Source organism: Musa acuminata, chromosome BXJ2-6 (assembly GCF_036884655.1).
Source record: "Musa acuminata AAA Group cultivar baxijiao chromosome BXJ2-6, Cavendish_Baxijiao_AAA, whole genome shotgun sequence".
Classification (NCBI taxonomy): domain Eukaryota; kingdom Viridiplantae; phylum Streptophyta; class Magnoliopsida; order Zingiberales; family Musaceae; genus Musa; species Musa acuminata.
Window position 1 is genome coordinate 42,198,250 of NC_088343.1, and position 19,253 is coordinate 42,217,502.

The window sequence follows — 19,253 nt, forward strand, 5'->3', positions numbered from 1 at the left end:
CTCGGCCGACCATATGATACATGTTTCTTTCCCAGATGCGTACGCCCAGCACAAGTACAGATCGGTGCTCTGCATGCATGTGGAGTGAGAGAGGAAACATAAAGAGTATGTGCTACATGGCATGCAGAGGAGAGGAGAGGAGAGGACGGTGGGCCAAAGCGCTGATGCCTGCCTGCATGAGAAAGAAAGATTCTAATCCAACAAAGACAAGCAGGAAGAAAGCCCCCTCCGTCTGCGCTCCTCACCATCTTATTTAATTCCCTGCACGTTTACAGCCTCTCTCTCGAACTCCATCTATCATTTCATGCTTTCCCATCTGTAGAAGCTAACACCTACTTTGGCTTGAGGAGGAAGTAAGCCAGAGAGAGTAAGGCCACGGCAACGGCCGCGGCCGCCATGGGACGAGCCCCCTGCTGCGACAAAGCCAAAGTGAAGCGAGGGCCGTGGTCGCCCGACGAGGACGCCAAGCTCAAGTCCTACATCGAGCAGCACGGCACCGGCGGCAACTGGATCGCCCTCCCCCAAAAGATCGGTGCGTCTTGCTTGCTTCATGTGTAACTTTCGGTTCCAGGTCGAACACTTGGCTCCCTCATCTTTACCGGTGCTCGTTGCTACACTCAGGCCTCAGACGCTGCGGCAAGAGCTGCCGTCTCCGGTGGCTCAACTATCTCCGGCCAAACATCAAGCATGGAGGGTTCTCGGAAGAAGAGGATAGCATTATATGCAGACTGTACATCAGCATCGGTAGCAGGTGATGACCGAGATCCTCTTGTCTCCAGCTGCGAGAGCATGCGTCGGTGCGTCACTAACGTTCAGCTGTGTGTGGAAGAGCAGGTGGTCTATTATTGCTGCACATTTGCCGGGGAGGACCGACAACGATGTCAAGAACCACTGGAACACGAGGCTGAAGAAGAAGCTCTTCGGCAAGCAGTGCGACGGCCGTCAGCCGCCCCCCCGTAAGCTCGGCCGCCCCAAGCAAGAATCTATTAGTTACGGCTGTAACGGAGATGGACTCGGCGGCCGCCCTGCCGATCGCTGGACTCCGCAGCCGATGCATCCGATCGGCCACGCGGGCCATACCGAGGGACCGAGCCATGGAAGTCCTCTCGTTGCTCCTGCAACGCCGCCGCTGCCCCTGCCGATCTGCGACTCTGCCACCCTGCTCTCCTCTTCCCTGCGCCGCGGTTCGCCCCGTGAAGATTCCCAAAGCTCCAATGGCTTTTCGACCGAGCTGGATGAGCTGTTCCAGTTCGATTCGGTCAAGTTAGAAGGATTCGACTGCTTCGATGGAGCTGAAGGCATGAACTGGAACGAGGAAAGCTCTTTGATGTGCCCAGACGCGGTGCAGCAGTGGCCACCATTGGAAGAGCCAGTGCGACGGGGCATGTGGTAGTGGTTCGTGTACATATAGTAGCTGAGCTTCTGTAGATCTGTAGCATTTGTGCAGGTGCTGAAATTTTCTCGGAGTAACCCAAATAAACTTCCATCTCTGAGAGAGAAAGAGAGTCGCTTTGTGTGTGATTCCTTTTGTCATTTCCTCCCCTTCTTTGGATTCTCCTTATTAGATTGTAAGAAATGAATGCATGGTTTGTTTACAGTACCGTTCACAACCCTCTCTGTCCATAATGTCACCTTTGATCATGCTGGGAAGAGGACTATGTGATCTCATGTTGAGGTTGGCAACTCACGAATCATGGAGATGAGTCCTTGTCCTAATGTTCTTTATTTCCCTGCAGAAAGGACAACAATTAGATGAGGGTCTTTGGAAATTTGCATCACTAATACACCAAGAAAGCTGGTAAGGGACCCAATGTACCTCTCTGTCATCGCAGAGAACTTGCAGCCTGTCCATGAAAATGAGGAAGAAGCTCCAATATTGTCTTTGTTCATTGGATTCATGCATGATTTGTCTCGATGTATTATTATTCCAAACATAGCAAAGTGAATTGTTTCCTGGTGACAAAATAAGCATATTCATAATCTAATGGATGCTAACTTATGAAATCATTCATCTGGAAACATTAAAAGAAAAAAATCAGCCAAAAAGCCAAGTTCAATGATCTGATGGTTGTCGGCTGCATTATCATTTCAATCATAATGATTCATTTAGAAACAAAAAAATGCTGAATGAAGTTTATTTTTTTTAATCTATTCTACAAAATTAACATGTCAAGTGTATTTATTCGATGGAGATTGATCGAAATATGAATGCAGATGAATCGCAGAAATATTCCGAAATCGGTTTCGACTGAATTTAGAATTGCAGAAACTCATTTTTAATTTCCTCCTCATCTATTTAACTTTTGAGAATAGGTTGCCATAAATCAAGCTTCTCACTTGTGCAAATTCTATACTAAATGTGTATCATTAAGGTACCATAATTTCTATGTCCGGGAGATCTTCCACACTCATGCAACCTTAAGTCAAAACTGGCACCTATGACAATTTTTCCTGGAATCTCAGTTTCATTGTTTGGTCAATTCAATGTCTTTTTCATGTTAAAGACAATGGAATGCAAACTGTAGTCACTCAGATCTACTACTTTAGTTGTGTATTTAGAAGAAGATCCATAATTTTCTCAGTACAAAAAAACACAGAGTCTGAGTTGATTGAATTCAGTAATGAATAGATTAATCTTTTTGTTTTCTTTAATGTAATAGTTAAATGGCTAGACTCTACAAAAAGAAAGAGGAGACTTAAAAGTCAAAGGACCTAATGTCTACATTGTTGAAACTTGGTGAGGTGCAGGTCTTGTGTGAGAGAAGAGAAAAGGACATGAGCTTGGTCTAATGATTACTGCTTGGTGTAGGCTATTATAAGTTGAAAACATTAACACTGCACAATCAACAAGTTTGGTGAGACTGCAAATGCTCCAATGTAGATGTTGTTTGGTTAGATGATTCCAACTTGCTGAATTATTTGCTCACAGTTTCAAACTGGCAAATATTTTTTGAATATGTTTCTTCAAATGGCATGAACATCTATCTATCTTAGAGAGTCTATGACCAGTTTACTCTGTTCAGTTCCATCAGATACACTTCAACTGGTGCTTCTCCTTTACCAACCAACTACTTTGTATCTAACTTCATGGATTCCTCCAGCTAGGATATGTTAAAGATCCATGGATACAGATCAATCACCTTCTCTTCTACTGGGTTTCAAGTCAAACAAATGTTTATGTTCCAGAGATCATTAGAAAGTTGTAGCTTCCATGTCACAATAATCATTGGATTCTACCAATCATAGGTTGAAGTCAATTGTTTCCAGTTCTAAGGATGAGATGAATCCTACAGGAAGTCATTTCTGAAATAGCTTTTAGATCTGAAAACCTGAGTTACATATGATGATAGAGGAATCAATCCTCCACAGGGATCCAAAACCACATCATCTTTTCAAAGGCACCTATGCAACTCGGTTGGCACATGGAAATGTTACCAGTCAAAGGGAAGAACACTGGCATCAAAAGTTCAGAAAAGATACCTAACTAAAAGGTCCCTTTCATTAGATAATGTCATGTGTCACCAATGACACCACACAAAGGGAAAAGGTACTGACTTGCTTGATCATCTTTCTCACATTTATTACAGTTTATGACTGAAATGAATGCATGCCTGTGGTTCAGAAACATAGTCAAGCTTATCCATGAAGTCAGAAACCACCTTGAGTTTGAATCTGGCAAGCAACTTCATCCCTCTTGTGGAACAATAATTAATCAGAATAAGCAATTAGTGCTGATGCTAAGGCAGCTTTCCAAATGTGAGACAGTAGTTTTCTAGATCTACTGGTGATTTCCATAGATGCTACACTGCTAGAAATCTAACATAAGAATGCCAGACAACCTATCACCTAATGGACATAGGTCATACATTTATCATTTCCCTGTTGTCCATGCCTTGCTTGGAAGATTAGCACTGAAATCTTTTCAACCTTTTGACTGGGAAAAAGCTGAATCAAACTTGAATGTCTATATGAAACCATGCAAAGAGACCTTTTTCTGGAGTTGTGGTGTGCCTAAATACATGTATCAGTCCATGCTTGCACATATCCTTCAGAAAAAGGGATTCAATTTCATGATGATACCTAACTTGAAGATATATTTGGGTGAGATTGCTCTGTTTTACCATCATGAAAGTTCATTTTGGATCCAAACCAAACTCAGCAGTTGATTCCATATATAATTTTAGACCCCAAGAAACAATTTCCTTTCAAGAATGACTTAATAATATTATCATTAACAGTGTCAATTTGTAGTGCTCTCCATGTTACAATCACAGTACTGTTTCTTAAACCCTTTGTTTATGACTTTAAAGAGATTCTTAAATCTTCACAGAAAGTGAGGTCTGAGAAGAAAACACCCCATGCAAAATGCCAAATGCAACAACTTGAGAGCTTATGTTGCTAAACAGATTTGATATTCTAAATCAACACATCAGAGGGAGCACCTTTAATGAAGGCCACTCTGACACAAGACTAATCCAAACAGATCTGTCTCTGTTAATCTAATCCTGTAATCTCAGATGACCATTAGTTTAGTCCATGACAGAGACAGTCACTGTGACCGAGTGTTCTCTGTTTGTCACAAGCTAACACACACTTACCAAGCAGCATCCTCCCTAAATGCATCTTATTCTTCCCCATCATCTCCTTCATATAAACTGGGGATTGTTTGACCATTGTTTGTCCCATGAAAGGCTCTGATTGGGTTGTCAAAGGAATCTTTGAGGAATAACAATTGAGCAAATCGTTCCTACCAGCTTGTAATATGAGTTCATCATGCTGAAACTAGTTGCCAAAAGCTGGATCTGTCCTCACCATGCAACTATTAACCACATCCAAATGAAAAGAATGCAAAAGGAATCAAGTAAATGAAAACTATTAACACCTTCATTTAGCAAAGGAAACAAATGTATATCCATTGTATAACCACATTGGCAATCGAATTTTGATTTGAAATCTTCTGAATTCTATAGATCCATATATGGATTCAGTACTATCTATGTTCAAATATCTGATATACCTCGAAGTGTTGAATTTACTTAAATCCATCTAAGAAAATTTGTTATTTTGCAGTTCTTTTCGTGCTGAGGAGGCTTTGGCAAATTCAAGAGTTTTTCTTGAACTGCAGTAATAGAAATCCATTACTGTTTCCATTTCTCTGTTTTGTGTAGCACAGAGAAGAACAGTGTCTTGGCTTTGCTTGCATTGTGTGCAACGAAAGGCTTCGTAAGCTTTCTCTTGTAACTCTTTGCAAGGGAAGAATACTGTGGAGGTTTCTGTCACCAATTTGCTTCTGCAGCAGAAAGGTGTTGTCTTGAAGTATTAGCTGCAGCAGTTAAATGGGCTGAGAAACCATTATGAGGATCAAAACTGGTTTCCCAATCATTCATCTTCCCATGCACTTCCGACACTTTTGGATGATGAACTCATGTTCCAGACTTGGAACTTCCACGTTGGATACGAACTCATGTTCATGTTGCTGGTTGTTCCGCTGCAGATCAAGTTGTTTTAAGTGCATGAAGCATTTGATTGAAGTGGCAGCAGTAAGTGTGCCGGTGAGTCGCTATTGGAGTCGTTGGACGCCAAGGAAGACGAGTCTCCATCTCTCCCCGTCCATGCAGCGATGACATACACGTCTCCACCTAACGTTATCTCTTCCGCTCTGCGCCGTCTCTCACCGTTAGTATGTGGGCATGAACAAGCAGCAAGGAGTTGGGGGAGAGTAACTGCAGGACGCGTCGCCTTCCCTTGCCGCATCTCTTAATCGGTCGATCATGGCAGACAAGGAGAGACAGGAATTCTACTGCCTTCCTTCCGTGAACAATTAATCCCCACGAAGTGCACTCGAAGCACGCAATCGCCATGGTTTCATTTGGATGGACAAGAATCTCCCGTTCCAGGTCGTCGAAGCAATTTGCATCACCATGACGAGCCTGCTGACGACAAACTGCCTTGTTATATCGGGTCATGGAGTTGGACGCGTAGCAACGAAAGCAATGTTAGTCTTAGATAGAGAGAGAGAGAGAGATTGTCGTCGTCACTACGAAGCTTCTACGTATTGTGTCGTATGATGACTCTGATCTCCGTGATTGGAGGAGGTTTCTGCGGCCACCATGACCTAAGCTTCCTTCGCTTTGCTCAAGTCGAAGACAAGGTCTTCCTCCTCGAAGGATTTGGGGACCCACCTTATCACCCAGTGATCCATTTGTAAGGCGACAGCCGGAGATTTCAAGAGAATTCCTTTTGATTCATATGTTGGCTTTTCTCTAATGTATATTTTGTTTGTGTGGGTGTGATATTTTCATGCATAATCTGACCCGCGTAGACTATTCTTTTGATCGGAACCATTACAGTCACCAACAAACGAACAAGTAATTGGATTATTAGACTCGAAGATGAGTTTGGCTGTGACATCTTACATCGATCAGCTACTTACATTTCCAATTAGCGTGCGGAAGCATCACGTTTCTTCCACCGCTTTCTCATCTCTGTCATCATTCATCGATCAGCTTGAGCTGCCTGCAGCACTATCTCAGCTCTCCTCGACCTAATCGCGTTGCCTTTGTCAAAGAAGCGAGGAGGCGGAGGAGGAGGAGGAGGAGGAAAGGAAGACTTCCGCCATGGTGCTTCCTTTTCTGGTGCATTCCACCGCATCAACAACCCACCCACACAAAGGCAGGCGTACCTCGCTGCACTTGGAGAGATCAACGGGGTGGTGGTTGTGATGATCTCTCGAGTTTCTCTTCTACCACCGTTGGGAAGGTGAGAAGCTTAGAAAATGCTTTCCCACCCACCACCGTTTCCGTCAGAGACATACCATCGAACAGTTCGCTGGTGCCATTGACGAGTTGGTGTCGGGACTGGACTGGATGATCGATCGCCTTGAATTGGCAGATTAATCGGTCGACAGAAGTTCTTAATGGTTCAAAGTTCAAAATTCTTTGGCATTTGGCATTATGAAACGATTTACTGATCTTCGTTTATCGTATGAAAAATATTAAAAAATAATATGAATATATATATTTTTGATCCACTTTGGATTAAAAAAGAATTATATATTCAAATGTATTATAGTCACATTTAAAAATACATATTTTGAAGTTTATCGTATGAAAAATATTAAAAAATATAAATCAAATTATATCTTCTTTGTTGACTTCAGTTTTCTAAATGACAGGAACTAAAATTTATTTGCAGAGCTCACCGCAGCTATTCATTATCAACAATTGGACAGAGGAAAGGCTCGTTTCACATATCATTGTACTGTGAAGAGAGAGAGAGAGAGAGAGAGAGAGAGAGAGAGAGAGAGGGGCGCAAAGTTATTATAGAAAAAGATTGAGAGAAAAAGGAAAAGAAGGATTCATTTCCAGGGAGGGTCAGACTTGTTCTTATTATCGCTTGCTTCTTCTTCTAGAAAATTCCGACGATTCCGACTCGGACACACCACATCGCCATTGAACCCTTCCAGAATAGCATCGAAGAGTACGGTTTCTCGCATCAAAAATTGGTTTTGGCCATCCGAAGAAGCACGAGCGAGAGGAAGAGGAGGAAAGGTTGGTTCCTTTTAAGCTCGTAGGTGTTTTCCCTGTTTCTTTCTCGCTTTCTTGCTTCCTTTTAATCTTCCTCGTCGTAAAGGTCGGACCTTTGCGCGGATTACTCGAAGGCGTCGCCTGATTAGCGATCGGTTCTGGTGTAAAGGTTGTTCCGTTTGGGTGCTTGATCTTGAAAGTTGAAACCACGCGGTGTCTTTCGGCGTCTCGGTCAGATGGGGACTTCGTGGCTCATTTGAAAATGGAGCGGATCGATCGAGGTTGTGGATGAGGAGGTGGTTTCTTGGTTGATCTTTCGATGGAAGGATGCGATTTGCCCTAATCTTGAAGGGGCAAGGATGCTTTGACTTCCCGATCTGGTGGTGGTGTTTGGCTGATAGGGATGGAAGGCTCTCGGGGGAGCTCGAATTCCCCTCCCCCGTTCCTCACGAAGACATACGAGATGGTGGACGACCCGTCGACGAACTCCATCGTTTCATGGAGCCCCTCTAACACGAGCTTCGTCGTGTGGAATCCGCCGGAGTTTGCTAGGGATTTGCTCCCCAAGTATTTTAAGCACAACAATTTCTCCAGCTTCGTCAGGCAGCTCAACACTTATGTAAGTGGAACAATCCCAATAGAATACTTCTTCTTTTTAACGGACATGAGTAATTTCTTGGATTGGAAACTGTGTCACATATTATGCTTGGTCAATTAGTTCATCTCGATTGACCTACTTTATGTTGCCTGTGGTGTCTGTACGATTTATCTGGTCAGAAGAATGACATAAATCCACTCACTCATATGATGGAATTCTATTCTTGATCAAAATTTTCATACACAATTGTTGAATCTTGAATTATGTTCTTCGAACAGGAAGAGAGATCGTACGAATGATTTGTTCAAGTATTGAATTTTTTTTTCTTTTATAGGTCGGAAATGAGTTGATTGCTTGTGGACTATTTTACACTTTTCTGAATGTTTAAGTTTTCGTATGTATTGATTTATTATAGAGTTAATTGTTTTCTTTTTGCGAGCCTTAAGTTTGTAGCGGTCATGTCTTTATACGTTCCACCACAAGTACATCATCAAACATGGCTGAGATTATTATGATTTTTTTTGGCCGTAGTGTTGTTACAATGTTTTGGAGATTAAAATGATTTTGTTATTACAGGGTTTCAGAAAAACAGACCCTGATCAATGGGAGTTCACAAATGACGATTTCATACGAGGACAAAGGCACCTCTTACAAAACATTTACAGACGCAAGCCGGTGCATAGCCATTCGCTGCACAACCAAGGCAACACTTCGGAAGCTGAAAGACAGGAGCTTGAAGAGGAAATTGAGAGGCTTAAGCAAAAAAAGGGTACACTATTGAGTGAGTTTCAGAAGCAGACACAGCAGCGGCATGGAATGGAGCACCAAATGCAGTCCTTAGAGGATAGATTGCAGGTTTTGGAAAACCGACAGAGAAGCCTCATGGACTTCTTGGCACAAATCATACAGAAACCCGGGTTCCTTTCTAACATTGTACAATTCTCTGATCTTCGTAGCAAGAAAAGGAGATTGCCAAAGATCGATTTTCTAGGTGAGGATGCTATAATGGAAGATAACCAAATCGCATCTTTTCAGCCTGTTGCAAGAGAAAAGTCTGACATTCTTCCTATGTATGCACTCGACATGGAGCCATTTGAGAAGATGGAATCATCGTTGAATTCATTGGAAAATTTCTTCAAAAGTGTTAGTCAAGCTTCTGGTGACGATGTCTGCTATGATAGTATCGTGCCATGCCTGCCCTCTAATGTGATTCTTGATGAGATGAATGCATCATCCGGGGAGACTGATGTGAATCTGCAATTGCTGTTTCCTAAACTGCATCCTCCTTCACCTTGCCCGGGAGATATTCATTCATCGCCAGAGGTAGCAGAATCCACTAGTGATGCAGAAACATCTGTTATTCCTGCAACCGAAATACAAACAGATTCACAAAGCAAGGTTTCTAAGATAGACATGAATTTAGCACCTGCTGCCATAGATATTGATTCGTCAAGAGGTCAAACTACCGGAACTGTGGCACAGACAGGGGCAAATGATGTGTTCTGGGAACAGTTTCTTACGGAGATCCCAGGTTCTTCTGAGACAAAGGAAGTCCAGTCAAAAAGAAGAGATTTAGATGACAAACAAAGTCAAGGAGAGATGGGAGAGCGAGGAAACACATGGTGCGACAGGAAAAATGTTGATCACCTTGCAGGAAAGATGGAAAATCTCACTTCAGCAGATTAAACTTGATGTTTGTATCTCTTTTCTTTAGTTTTTAATGTGTTACAACCTATATGTGATCTGATAGTGCGACATAACTTACGGTGGTCATGTATGATAAACTTGTTATGTTGTCGGTTCATTCCTTTTATTTTTCGTCCCTGGTTAGAAGTAATTTGTAGTTTTCTTAGTAATAATTCTTTCATCTTATGGATGGTGGTATCATGTCAAAAGTAGCATTCCGTATCATGCCAGACTTTAGGCGATGCCCCCTCATCTTTTGACTCAATCCTATCGATCAACTGAATCCATATATGTTCCGTCCTGTGTATGTTTTACATAATTAATGGTGTGCCTATGGTCCCCATGTGTAACTTTATTGAATCATTCAACAAAGTTTCATTATAGTCAACTGTGTTAGACTTCGTACATCTGCTATGATTGTAAAGAAATCATTCTATATATACAACAATCACCTTTAACAACCAAAAGCCGTCTCCTTTTAGTTTCTTCAATATGACAACTGCTATATGATGAAATTTAGTTTCAACTGAAATGTATAGTACGCTAACTTTTCATCTTATAAACCGAATATGTCTTACATGCAGTCCTTTATTTGTGTGTATAGTACTGTCTGTTCTGCAGAGTCCAGGGTGTTCTCAAGAGTGTCTTTGTGTGGGGGAGCCCCAGCTTGTTTGATTTTTCACTCGGCTACAGAACCAGATATAGCGAAGGATGCTCTTGTCTCCTACTGCTAAGTGCCATTGAATTGTTCGTGTCGATTACCTGATATAGGTAAGCCTTCTTGAAAATAAAAAGAAAAAAGAACTGACCTGGTTAAAATCTTTGAAACTATTATTTTTTCCAGTGGTTCTACAATTAGTCTTTTTAGATGATACACGATAACAAGAGTTCTCATGCTTATTAATCAAATTCTTGACTTGACTCAGTTTGCAGATAAGGATTTCCCCACATTGCAGGAGTACAGCATCACGAAAGCATAATGCAATCTTCATCGCTTGCCGGCGCCAGAGAGGGAAAGATTGTTCTAGTCACTTGGCCTTGTTTTGCTTATTCCAAATGGGCATTCTGCTTGCTAGTTCTCCCTGTTGCTTCCACTCAAACATTTTACAATGCTTATCAGTCTTGGAATCAGACTTTCCTTTTTTTGGGGATAGATACCAAAGTTAAATAAATGTTAATTAGTTGAGTTGTTATAGTCATCATAATGATGGGAGCCATAGTGATTGCTGCATGATGCAGTTTGCATGATGCAAGACTCTGTTCTATGTGGTGATAATTGATTGTAATTGTGTGTTCCACATTGAGTCATACACCTGTGAGCTGGTCATGGTTGAAGAATACCTGTGTTGGAAATGTATTGTATTGTGCAGATCATTTGTTTGTGAGATGATCTTTGGTCTGTATCGAATTACTATAATGTGTCCATTAATTTCAGTTATTTTATTTTATGAAAGATAAATGAAGATAAGATGCGATCATAAGACTTTGCTAAAGATTAACCTTAATTAAATCAAAGGGAACCATCCTCACTTATCTTGCTTGGAAGAATATTAAATCCATCCTAAAAAAAAAAAGAAACTTTTGCGAAACAGTAGCTAACTTTGAATGGAATCATTTACTAATCAATTAAGCGGAGCTCTAAACGGCATAATAATAAGTTGGTGGGGATGTGAATAGGGAGGATGGCAACAAAAGTAGACCACAAGATCACCATCAATCATGTCCCCTAATTGGCTCATTGCCACACCTTTATTTATAAGCAAAAACCACATAAAAATGCCAATCAAAATAAATAGAAAGGGACATTGCATAGGTCATTTAAAGAGAGGTCAGGTGATGGTATTAGGTGTCAGTATGCTAATGGATGAACCACTCATGATCTTATCTACCTACCAAATTGCAAGACCTGTGAAGAATGCATCTCAATTAAGGTGTATCAATACATGTAAAGCATGAAATATCAGCATCACAACCAATTTTTGGGTTTGGATTTATCAATTATTATTATTTATTTATACGTTCTATATATATATATATATATATTCGCTGTGAGAAAATGTTATGTTGGTGGGCCACGATCGACACGTCAACATGTTGCATTCGTCGAATAAAGTCGTGGGAATGGGACCCAGAAAGCTTGGCTTCATCTGCACGACACGCACGCATTAGCGGTACGAAGGTAACACTGGTGGGTGGGTGGCTGAGGGCCGGCAAAGTAATCTATTCATGGAAAGTGTGATCCCACGCACACTTCAAACACCAAACAGTAAATCTCTGTGGTATAATTCTGCCACGTTTCACCTTTCGCCCTGATATATATAATATCTTTGAGCAAAGACTTTATTCTTACCCTTACGTGCTCACCTCCACATGTACTAGAATGGTGATTGGACATATACCATGTAGGGCAGAGTTCGAACCACCAGCAGAACCGGGTCGATTTCTTTTGTGGAGGAAATGAGTACATGCCATCATACACGGGCATTAGCTGCGCGGTTGTCGTGGCAACTTTTGAGCCATTGGATAAGGGTCCACGATGACGGAGTACCCCAAAAATATCACCTAAGTTGGAGTGTTCGGTTATCCACGGTGTGCGTGTGCGTAACATGACCGCGGGTAATTGGCACTGGTTTTTAGTCTTATGCATCAAAAGAACAAAAGAAAGCTTTGGATTCCGTTTCAACCAGTACCCAAGGACTCTGTATGTGTTGCGAGTGGACTAAGCGTCGTGGATCCCACAACTTGCTTCATCTTGAAGAAAGGTAAGCGAGCGAGTAACAGAGAAAAAGGTGATTTTACTCGTTAAAATCGGTTAAATTCGATTTTGGTCCTCGCGTCTCCTCTCTCACCTTAACGCTTCGCCACAGATGACCTCAGGGCGGTGGAATTCCCTATGCGTCCTTCTTCTCATCCTCATCGCCTCTTTCATCACCTCCATCTCGTGCTACGGAGAAACCATGGGCGGTTCCGTCCTTCTCCGAGGCAGGTGGGGAGAGGAGGCCGAGTTCTTTGATTACGCCGGGGAGGCGTCGAGCTGCCCGTCGACGGACCCCTCCCTCTACTACCTTCCGGTAATCGGGATCGTGACCCACCCGGGGGACGGCGCTTCCGGCCGGCTCAGCAATGTCACTAGCGCATCCAACATCCCGGCCTCCTACGTCAAGTTCGTCGAGTCCGCGGGGGCCCGGGTCATCCCTCTCATATATAACGAGCCCGAGGAGACCCTCCTGGACGTAGGACCGTTCCTTCTCTCTTTCCTTCTTCCTAACTCAGTTTCTCAGTCGAAGAAACTTAGGGTTAGCTGGTAGTGAAGGAAACATCGCTAAGATTGTTGAATCTTGATAATCTAAGAGTTCAAGTGACCCAATTTACTCCTTTTGTGGCTGCAGAAGTTGAGTTTGGTTAATGGCGTATTATTCACCGGCGGATGGGCTAAGAAGGGATTGTACTTTGAGACCATAACGAAACTGTTTCAGGTATTCTTGCTAATCTGAAATATGCTGCTATCTTGATGGCGCTTGGCTCAAATATATTCAAAACAGATGAAAATTCGAGATTTCCCTGATGCACAATCGTCATACCCGTTTTATGCCCTTTTGGATAAAGGATGATATTGTTCTTTGGGTAACAATACTTTTCACTTGGCTGTGACAGGTAACTTTGGAGAGAAATGACGCAGGGGACCATTTTCCCCTGTTTGCAATTTGTTTAGGGTTTGAGCTTGTAAGCATGATTATAAGCAACGTAAGTCCCTCTTCTTTTTTGTTTCGGCATAAATATTACAAACGTATCTATTTCGAATGTTTTATGTTAATTCAAACTGTTTGCTTAATTTTAAGTGATAACCTTCATCGTATTAAGAATCAGCCCTTTGAAATTGCGATGCATATAAACCTGTAGGTAGAGATTTTAATATTGCAATGTGTGGATGCTCTTATCGAAGACGCATGCATTATCTTCCAGTTTAATCTATTAACCATTTTTCCCGTGTTTTGAACATGCCATTACTTTTTTTTATGATCATAGGACTGCGATATATGTGAGAGATTTAAAGGAGAGAATCAAGCGTCCACTCTTTATTTTCCAGATTATGCAGAAATTAAAGGGTCTGTTTTTGAGAGGTAATTGCAATTGTTTCTTTCTTTTTGCTATTCCAAGGGGCGGTTTGTTAACTTCCGGCATAATGTCCATCCAATTCATTTGTCAAACTTGTGCAGGAGCTCTTTTGCAATAATTCTTGTTTTATTTGCCCAAGAGAATTATTTATAGTTGATCATCTAATAACTGTCATGATAGTATATACCAGTACTAAATGAACCTTGAAATGAGTGATCAAGAATTTCTTCCTTTTCTTCAATTATTTGTGAAAGGAATCTGATGGAATTTATCTATCACAAGAGTCTGCATAAGCTCCTAGTTTTGTTGAAAAGAACTTAAAAAGATGTCTTTAAATAAAAGCTCACTCTTGTTTTTTGTGATCATTCAGTTAGTTGCAAATGACGATTACATTGTAAATAATATTCACATATTATGAATAAAAAGTGTTGCATTTACAGGCTTCCATTATTGAAGTAGACAGAATTTTTTACCCTTAGTTTTATGCATAATTGAATTAAAAAACTGCTTTAGAAAATTAGTGGTGGATTCAGAACAACTGTGATATTGGTTTCTTCTGCTACTTCTCTTAGACAATTATTTTGATTTTTTTTCTGACATCGTGTTTTGTCCACTTCTAAGTCTTTCTTCAGTTATCACATTGTGCTTTGGAGTTAACTGAAGTGATTGCAATGAAAATAAATAAAACCTAATGGGAAAAAAGTATACAATAAGATAATTAGGTTTGGGTTCATGTTATTGGGAACGGAGAGACATTTAAACGTTGAAATCTTTAGGCTACTATATATTGGAGATAAAAAGGATGAGAAAAGGTAATAAGAAAGTTGTCTTTACATGTTCAAATAAAGGCATCAGTTAGTTTCTTTGAAAACAGAAGAGGCCATGATTATGTTAGGATCCAATCAACCGAGGAAAACATGTATCAGTCTATAGAAACAGGTATTTATTTGTATGATGGCCTCACTGTGAGGAAGGAGGATGACTGAAAGGACCCCTCTCATTTGTGCTAGCAAGATTTTATGTCTACAATCATATTCCTCAGCTGCATGATCTATTAATTATCTATCAGTGTTCAGCAACTAGTTAGTGGATGCAGAAATCATACTGAGATAATCATGACAGCCTGGACAAAATCTATTGTAAAATAATGCTTGTGGGCTCAGTTATCTGCATTATCTAGTTTATAGCTTTAATAAAATAGTAATTCCTATATAGAATTATATGCATGATCATGATTGCCAAACTTTGGTTCTGCAGATTCCCACTCGAATTATTATGGAAGTTAAGCACAGAATGTCTTGCCATGCAAAATCATAAAGTAAGATTGGTTAAACTTGTATGTGAAATCCTTATAGCCATTTTCCGACAAGCTTCATATCCTTCTACATTCATATGCAATAAAGATCATTTTTTTTTATTTCTCTACGTTATTCTTTTCTTGTTCAAGGATCTTTGCTTCTAAGATTTTTTTTCATATTTGGAATCAAAAATTTCTAAATATTACCTTCTTGAAATGTTCTGACGCATACAATTCAGCTGGTCACACTTTTTGTGCCAATTGAATTTATCCTTCTTGATAATCTTACTGGCCTTATGATTTTAAAATTGCTGTTAGCTGTTGTGTGGACTACTTGATGTTCTGGTATTGCAGCCTAACATTGCCTCTTTCTGTTGAATTGTTGCTATAACTGGAAGTATGGTTTATCACCTAAGAGGTTGCAAGATAATGTTGCGCTTTCAAGCTTTTTCAGGATTTTGACAACATCGAAGGATGAAAATGGTAAGGTATAAGGATAACATATTCGGCATATTCTTGTTTGGGAAGGATAATGGATTTGGCGTATCTATTCTTAGTTTGATACAAAGTTTAACTTTATTTTTATCTAGTGCAGGATTATGTTTCAACCGCACAAGCATATAACTATCCTGTGACTGGCTTCCAGTGGCATCCAGAGGTAATTTTGATCACCATGTTAATTTTCCTCTTATTAGGAGCAGTTCCTATCTTAATTTTTAACTGCTTATTTGATATGTTTGAGACCCTTGGTTCACTTGCTGGTTAACATATTGTTCTGATAGACAATCTACAGAGGTTTGGCCAGAAATGACAAACACATTTTTAAATCTTGATTTTGTTTTTTCTCCCTCAGAGTTCTTATAGAGTTATGAGTATATTACTACTGACTTTTGCCTAATGGAACTCTGATTGATGCCCTAGCCTTCATCATCAGCGGTGGTATAGTCCATGAAAATTCTAATTGCTAGTTATACAACAATCTTTTACACACTTCTTAATCTTGACCTGTGCTAGTATAATAATTTCAATCTTTTTTTCACCTTTGTGGACAAGTATAGAGCAGCGTCCTCAAATTAGCTAACGTCAAAGTTTTCTTTTGGATACTGCAGAAAAATGCTTTTGAATGGGGATTATCAATGATACCACATAGTGAGGATGCAGTGCGAGTAACTCAACATGTCGCGAATTACTTAATCAGGTTGGAAGTGAACCTTTGCGGCTTTTCCAATCCTGGTTATTCTTGTTTAGTTGCGTTGCTCCAGCTGTTTGATACTTCACCTTTAGTTATTCACGGTACTCTGGCACTATGTTCTTCCAGCTAAAAGTAAATACTGGCAATGCATGCATACTTATGTGAAGTCTAAACCATAGCCTGAGATCTTTTATTTTACTCATAAATTGAGTCATCCATCTCCAATATTAACCTTTTATGTTTATAATTGAGATTTTTTATCGTTTATGAAAATTGATTAAGATATATGTTAATGTGTTTAGGAGATTTTTGATTGTCAGAAGAGATAAAATGATTAATGTTAATGATACAAAAAAAGATACAAGAATACATGAAAAAGTTTTAATAAAAATTTAAATATTTTAAATTTAACATATAATTTTTTAACGATAAAAGATTAATATAATCAAATTCAAATAATAGAGACTTATGATTTTTATTATTGTCTAATTCTTATCATCTACTGGAAGCATTAACAGACATGATGTTTTTTTCTTTTGCAGTGAGGCACGAAAATCCTCAAACAGACCTCCCACCGAGAAAGTTCTGGACAATCTCATATACAATTATAGCCCCACTTACTGCGGGAAGGCTGGGTAGGATGACAGCTCGTTTACTAATTGTTCTTTCTTTCTTTTCCTTTCATTTTTTGCAGGCTAACAAGCGTGTCATGTATCAGGAGAGGATACGATGAAGTCTACATCTTCTCTTAATCCTGGAATCCATCGCTACAAAACAAGTCATCCTTGATTGATGCTTGCTTCATTGTTGTGTACACAAGGCTTATGCCCGATAACTTGGATGCGACATTTACAGAAAAGCCCCTTTTCACAGGGTGGAATGTAAATAAAATAAACATTAATGGCAATGCCGTCATAGGATAATAGAACATGGAAAATGGAAACGTGTCTTTATTGATGTCTAGATGTCATCAGAATGCAGAGGCGATCAAGATGATCAACATTGGTCACTGGATCCATCAATGCCGTCAATTGGACTCTGGCTCAACTCGAACGAGACCTGGCGGAACACTTTGACGATGACGTCGTGGTGCTCGTCGGAGTTGAGGGAGAGGTAGCACGCGAGCAGTCTCTCCATCTCTTCCGGCCGTCCGATCCCTTTCTGCCGTATCATCTCCACCATCGACTCCCTGAAGTCCCTCTGCGGGTCGCGCGAGCACTTCACGACCGCGAACCTCTCCAAGCCCTTCCTCTTCCCCTCCGCCCTCCTCGCAGCCGCCTTCATCCTCTCCACCTCCGCCTTTGCCGCTGCCGCGCGCGGCGAGCGTACCCTAACCTTGGCTCTATGCTGGATCTTCCCGCCGAACGATCGCCGTGGGAGCCCATCCCTGCCATCGGTGTCGACCCGCTGATCCGAAGTATATACCACCGTGGTCCTCGTGCTCCGCCGCGGCCGCGGGGGGCGCCGGCCGAGGCCGAGATCGCACCCCGACGCGTCGCTCCCGGAGTCCGACTCGACCCACCGCCTCGTGGACCGCCGGGAGAACGGGATGATGTGGCCAAGGGTGATCTCGAGATCGCCCACCGAGTGGTGCCGGGCGGACCGCTGGCGCGCCGCCGCGGGAGTGATCCTCGGTCGGGAGCCACCGCCATCCTCCCCAACGGAGAGGCGGCCGGGGGCGGCGGAGCAGTAGGCGAGGGGATCGAGCTGGGGATCAGGCGGGGAAGGAGAAGGCGGAGGGGTGAAGACGGCGCCAGGTGGCACGACAACGGGTGCGGTTCTTCTCTTGGGCTTGAGTTTAGCGAGCCAAGAGAAAGGAAGAACGCTGGAGAAAGAAAAGCTCGAGGAAGTCGAGTTCAGCTTCTTCTTCTTCTTCTTCTTCTTCTTAGTCTTCTTCGTCTTATTCTCCTCCTGCTTTCGTCGTTCTTGTTCTTGCTGCTGTTGATGATGTTGATTTCTTCTCCATCCCATCTTCCCTATCGTTAAGCCGGTCTTTCCTGCCACCAGTATGGGTTCCCAACGAATCAGAAACAAGCAGCAGTTGGCGAGGAGTGAAGGTGGCGGTTACGGGGGAACGAACGTGGGAGTCTTATGGACTCCTCCACCACTATAGGTTGGTAGCGGTCAAGTTTAAGGTTGGTAGGGAGGGGTTGGTTTTGAAAGAAAGTGGCGGACTGAGAGTGGCAGGGAGTGACTGCGCCTGCGATTCGGTAGTGGCGGCTTTACCCGACACTTCGCCTTCTTTGCCGGTCGCATGGACAGCTCGTACAATTAGCGAGTATCGAAGAGAAATAAAGCGCAGTGCAGCAAAAGTAGACCCTCGTTTTCCTTTGCTTTTGTCGCTTTTGCCACCTCCATTTTTTTGAATCCCATTCCCCGCCATCATTGTTTCTCTCACTCCCATCACCAGCAGTCACGCGCGTCCACGTGGAGAATTCTTCTGACCCACGGATATTGATGGCTGATTGGACCCAATGGAAACTTTTTCTTTTTCTTCATGATTTTTCTTTTTGGAAAATAGTGAGAGCATATATATATATATGCTCTCACTATTTTCGACGCAGCCAAAAAATCAACGTTGTGTCCTTTAAAGGTCCGAACCCTTCCGGCCATAGAAGAGACAACATCCAAGTCCAAGGTCTGAAATATTGTGAGACAAGCTCGATGATAGTCGAAGCAAAGCCCACATGGTTTCACAGTTGGATCCATCTCATTCATGTCATATTTTATTTAATGGTTTGGTCAGTAGAAATGTACTATAAAGATTTTGTTGGTATTCATAGTGGTTGCTAGGATTAGTGAATAATCAATATAATATGTTCTTTCTTATAGTAAAAA

At 41.6% G+C, this 19,253-nt stretch overlaps 4 protein-coding genes across 8 annotated transcripts; 3 read left to right on the forward strand and 1 right to left on the reverse strand.

Moving 5' to 3' along the window:
• Window positions 1-208: 208 nt before the first annotated feature.
• Window positions 209-1,595, forward strand: LOC135615703 (transcription factor MYB15-like). The gene is made up of 3 exons (XM_065114554.1): window positions 209-532; window positions 622-751; window positions 835-1,595. The coding sequence occupies exons 1-3, from the start codon at window positions 397-399 to the stop codon at window positions 1,391-1,393; spliced, it is 825 nt and encodes a 274-aa protein (XP_064970626.1). The 5' UTR covers window positions 209-396; the 3' UTR covers window positions 1,394-1,595.
• Window positions 1,596-6,415: 4,820 nt separating this feature from the next.
• On the forward strand, window positions 6,416-11,213 carry LOC135615702 (heat stress transcription factor A-4b-like). 4 transcript variants are annotated; one of them, XR_010488119.1, is made up of 6 exons: window positions 6,416-6,759; window positions 7,175-7,550; window positions 7,633-8,145; window positions 8,701-9,817; window positions 10,415-10,581; window positions 10,737-11,213. XR_010488119.1 is itself a non-coding variant. In XM_065114552.1 (3 exons), exons 2-3 carry the CDS (start codon window positions 7,930-7,932, stop codon window positions 9,808-9,810), a joined length of 1,326 nt encoding a protein of 441 aa, XP_064970624.1. In that variant the 5' UTR covers window positions 7,175-7,550; window positions 7,633-7,929; the 3' UTR covers window positions 9,811-9,937. The 4 variants fall into 4 exon arrangements, 2 of the variants coding, with proteins under 2 accessions (XP_064970624.1, XP_064970625.1); XR_010488120.1 differs by having other exon boundaries at window positions 10,432-10,581; XM_065114552.1 differs by lacking the exons at window positions 6,416-6,759; window positions 10,415-10,581; window positions 10,737-11,213 and having other exon boundaries at window positions 8,701-9,937.
• A 1,416-nt stretch (window positions 11,214-12,629) lies between these two features.
• LOC103989604 (gamma-glutamyl hydrolase 2) lies at window positions 12,630-17,372 on the forward strand. 2 transcript variants are annotated; one of them, XM_009408493.3, is made up of 10 exons: window positions 12,630-13,106; window positions 13,200-13,286; window positions 13,465-13,554; window positions 13,837-13,931; window positions 15,184-15,244; window positions 15,622-15,711; window positions 15,819-15,881; window positions 16,333-16,421; window positions 16,958-17,050; window positions 17,134-17,372. In XM_009408493.3, exons 1-10 carry the CDS (start codon window positions 12,678-12,680, stop codon window positions 17,165-17,167), a joined length of 1,131 nt encoding a protein of 376 aa, XP_009406768.2. In that variant the 5' UTR covers window positions 12,630-12,677; the 3' UTR covers window positions 17,168-17,372. The 2 variants fall into 2 exon arrangements, with proteins under 2 accessions (XP_009406768.2, XP_009406770.2); XM_009408495.3 differs by having other exon boundaries at window positions 12,632-13,043.
• Window positions 17,373-17,411: 39 nt separating this feature from the next.
• On the reverse strand, window positions 17,412-18,386 carry LOC135613995 (transcription repressor OFP1-like). Its single transcript, XM_065110989.1, has one exon. The coding sequence runs from the start codon at window positions 18,384-18,386 to the stop codon at window positions 17,412-17,414; it is 975 nt and encodes a 324-aa protein (XP_064967061.1).
• Window positions 18,387-19,253: the final 867 nt, after the last annotated feature.

Excerpts from the sequence above, each read along its gene's own strand:
- LOC135615703 (XM_065114554.1), top strand. The coding sequence starts at position 397 with ATGGGACGAGCCCCCTGCTGCGACAAAGCCAAAGTGAAGCGAGGGCCG. Across the intron at positions 533-621 it reads CGCCCTCCCCCAAAAGATCG|GCCTCAGACGCTGCGGCAAG; the intron begins GTGCGTCTTGCT and ends TGCTACACTCAG. Across the intron at positions 752-834 it reads TACATCAGCATCGGTAGCAG|GTGGTCTATTATTGCTGCAC; the intron begins GTGATGACCGAG and ends GTGGAAGAGCAG.
- LOC135615702 (XM_065114552.1), top strand. The coding sequence starts at position 7,930 with ATGGAAGGCTCTCGGGGGAGCTCGAATTCCCCTCCCCCGTTCCTCACG. Across the intron at positions 8,146-8,700 it reads TCAGGCAGCTCAACACTTAT|GGTTTCAGAAAAACAGACCC; the intron begins GTAAGTGGAACA and ends TTGTTATTACAG.
- LOC103989604 (XM_009408493.3), top strand. The coding sequence starts at position 12,678 with ATGACCTCAGGGCGGTGGAATTCCCTATGCGTCCTTCTTCTCATCCTC. Across the intron at positions 13,287-13,464 it reads CCATAACGAAACTGTTTCAG|GTAACTTTGGAGAGAAATGA; the intron begins GTATTCTTGCTA and ends TGGCTGTGACAG. Across the intron at positions 15,712-15,818 it reads CGAAGGATGAAAATGGTAAG|GATTATGTTTCAACCGCACA; the intron begins GTATAAGGATAA and ends TATCTAGTGCAG.
- LOC135613995 (XM_065110989.1), bottom strand. The coding sequence starts at position 18,386 with ATGGGATGGAGAAGAAATCAACATCATCAACAGCAGCAAGAACAAGAA.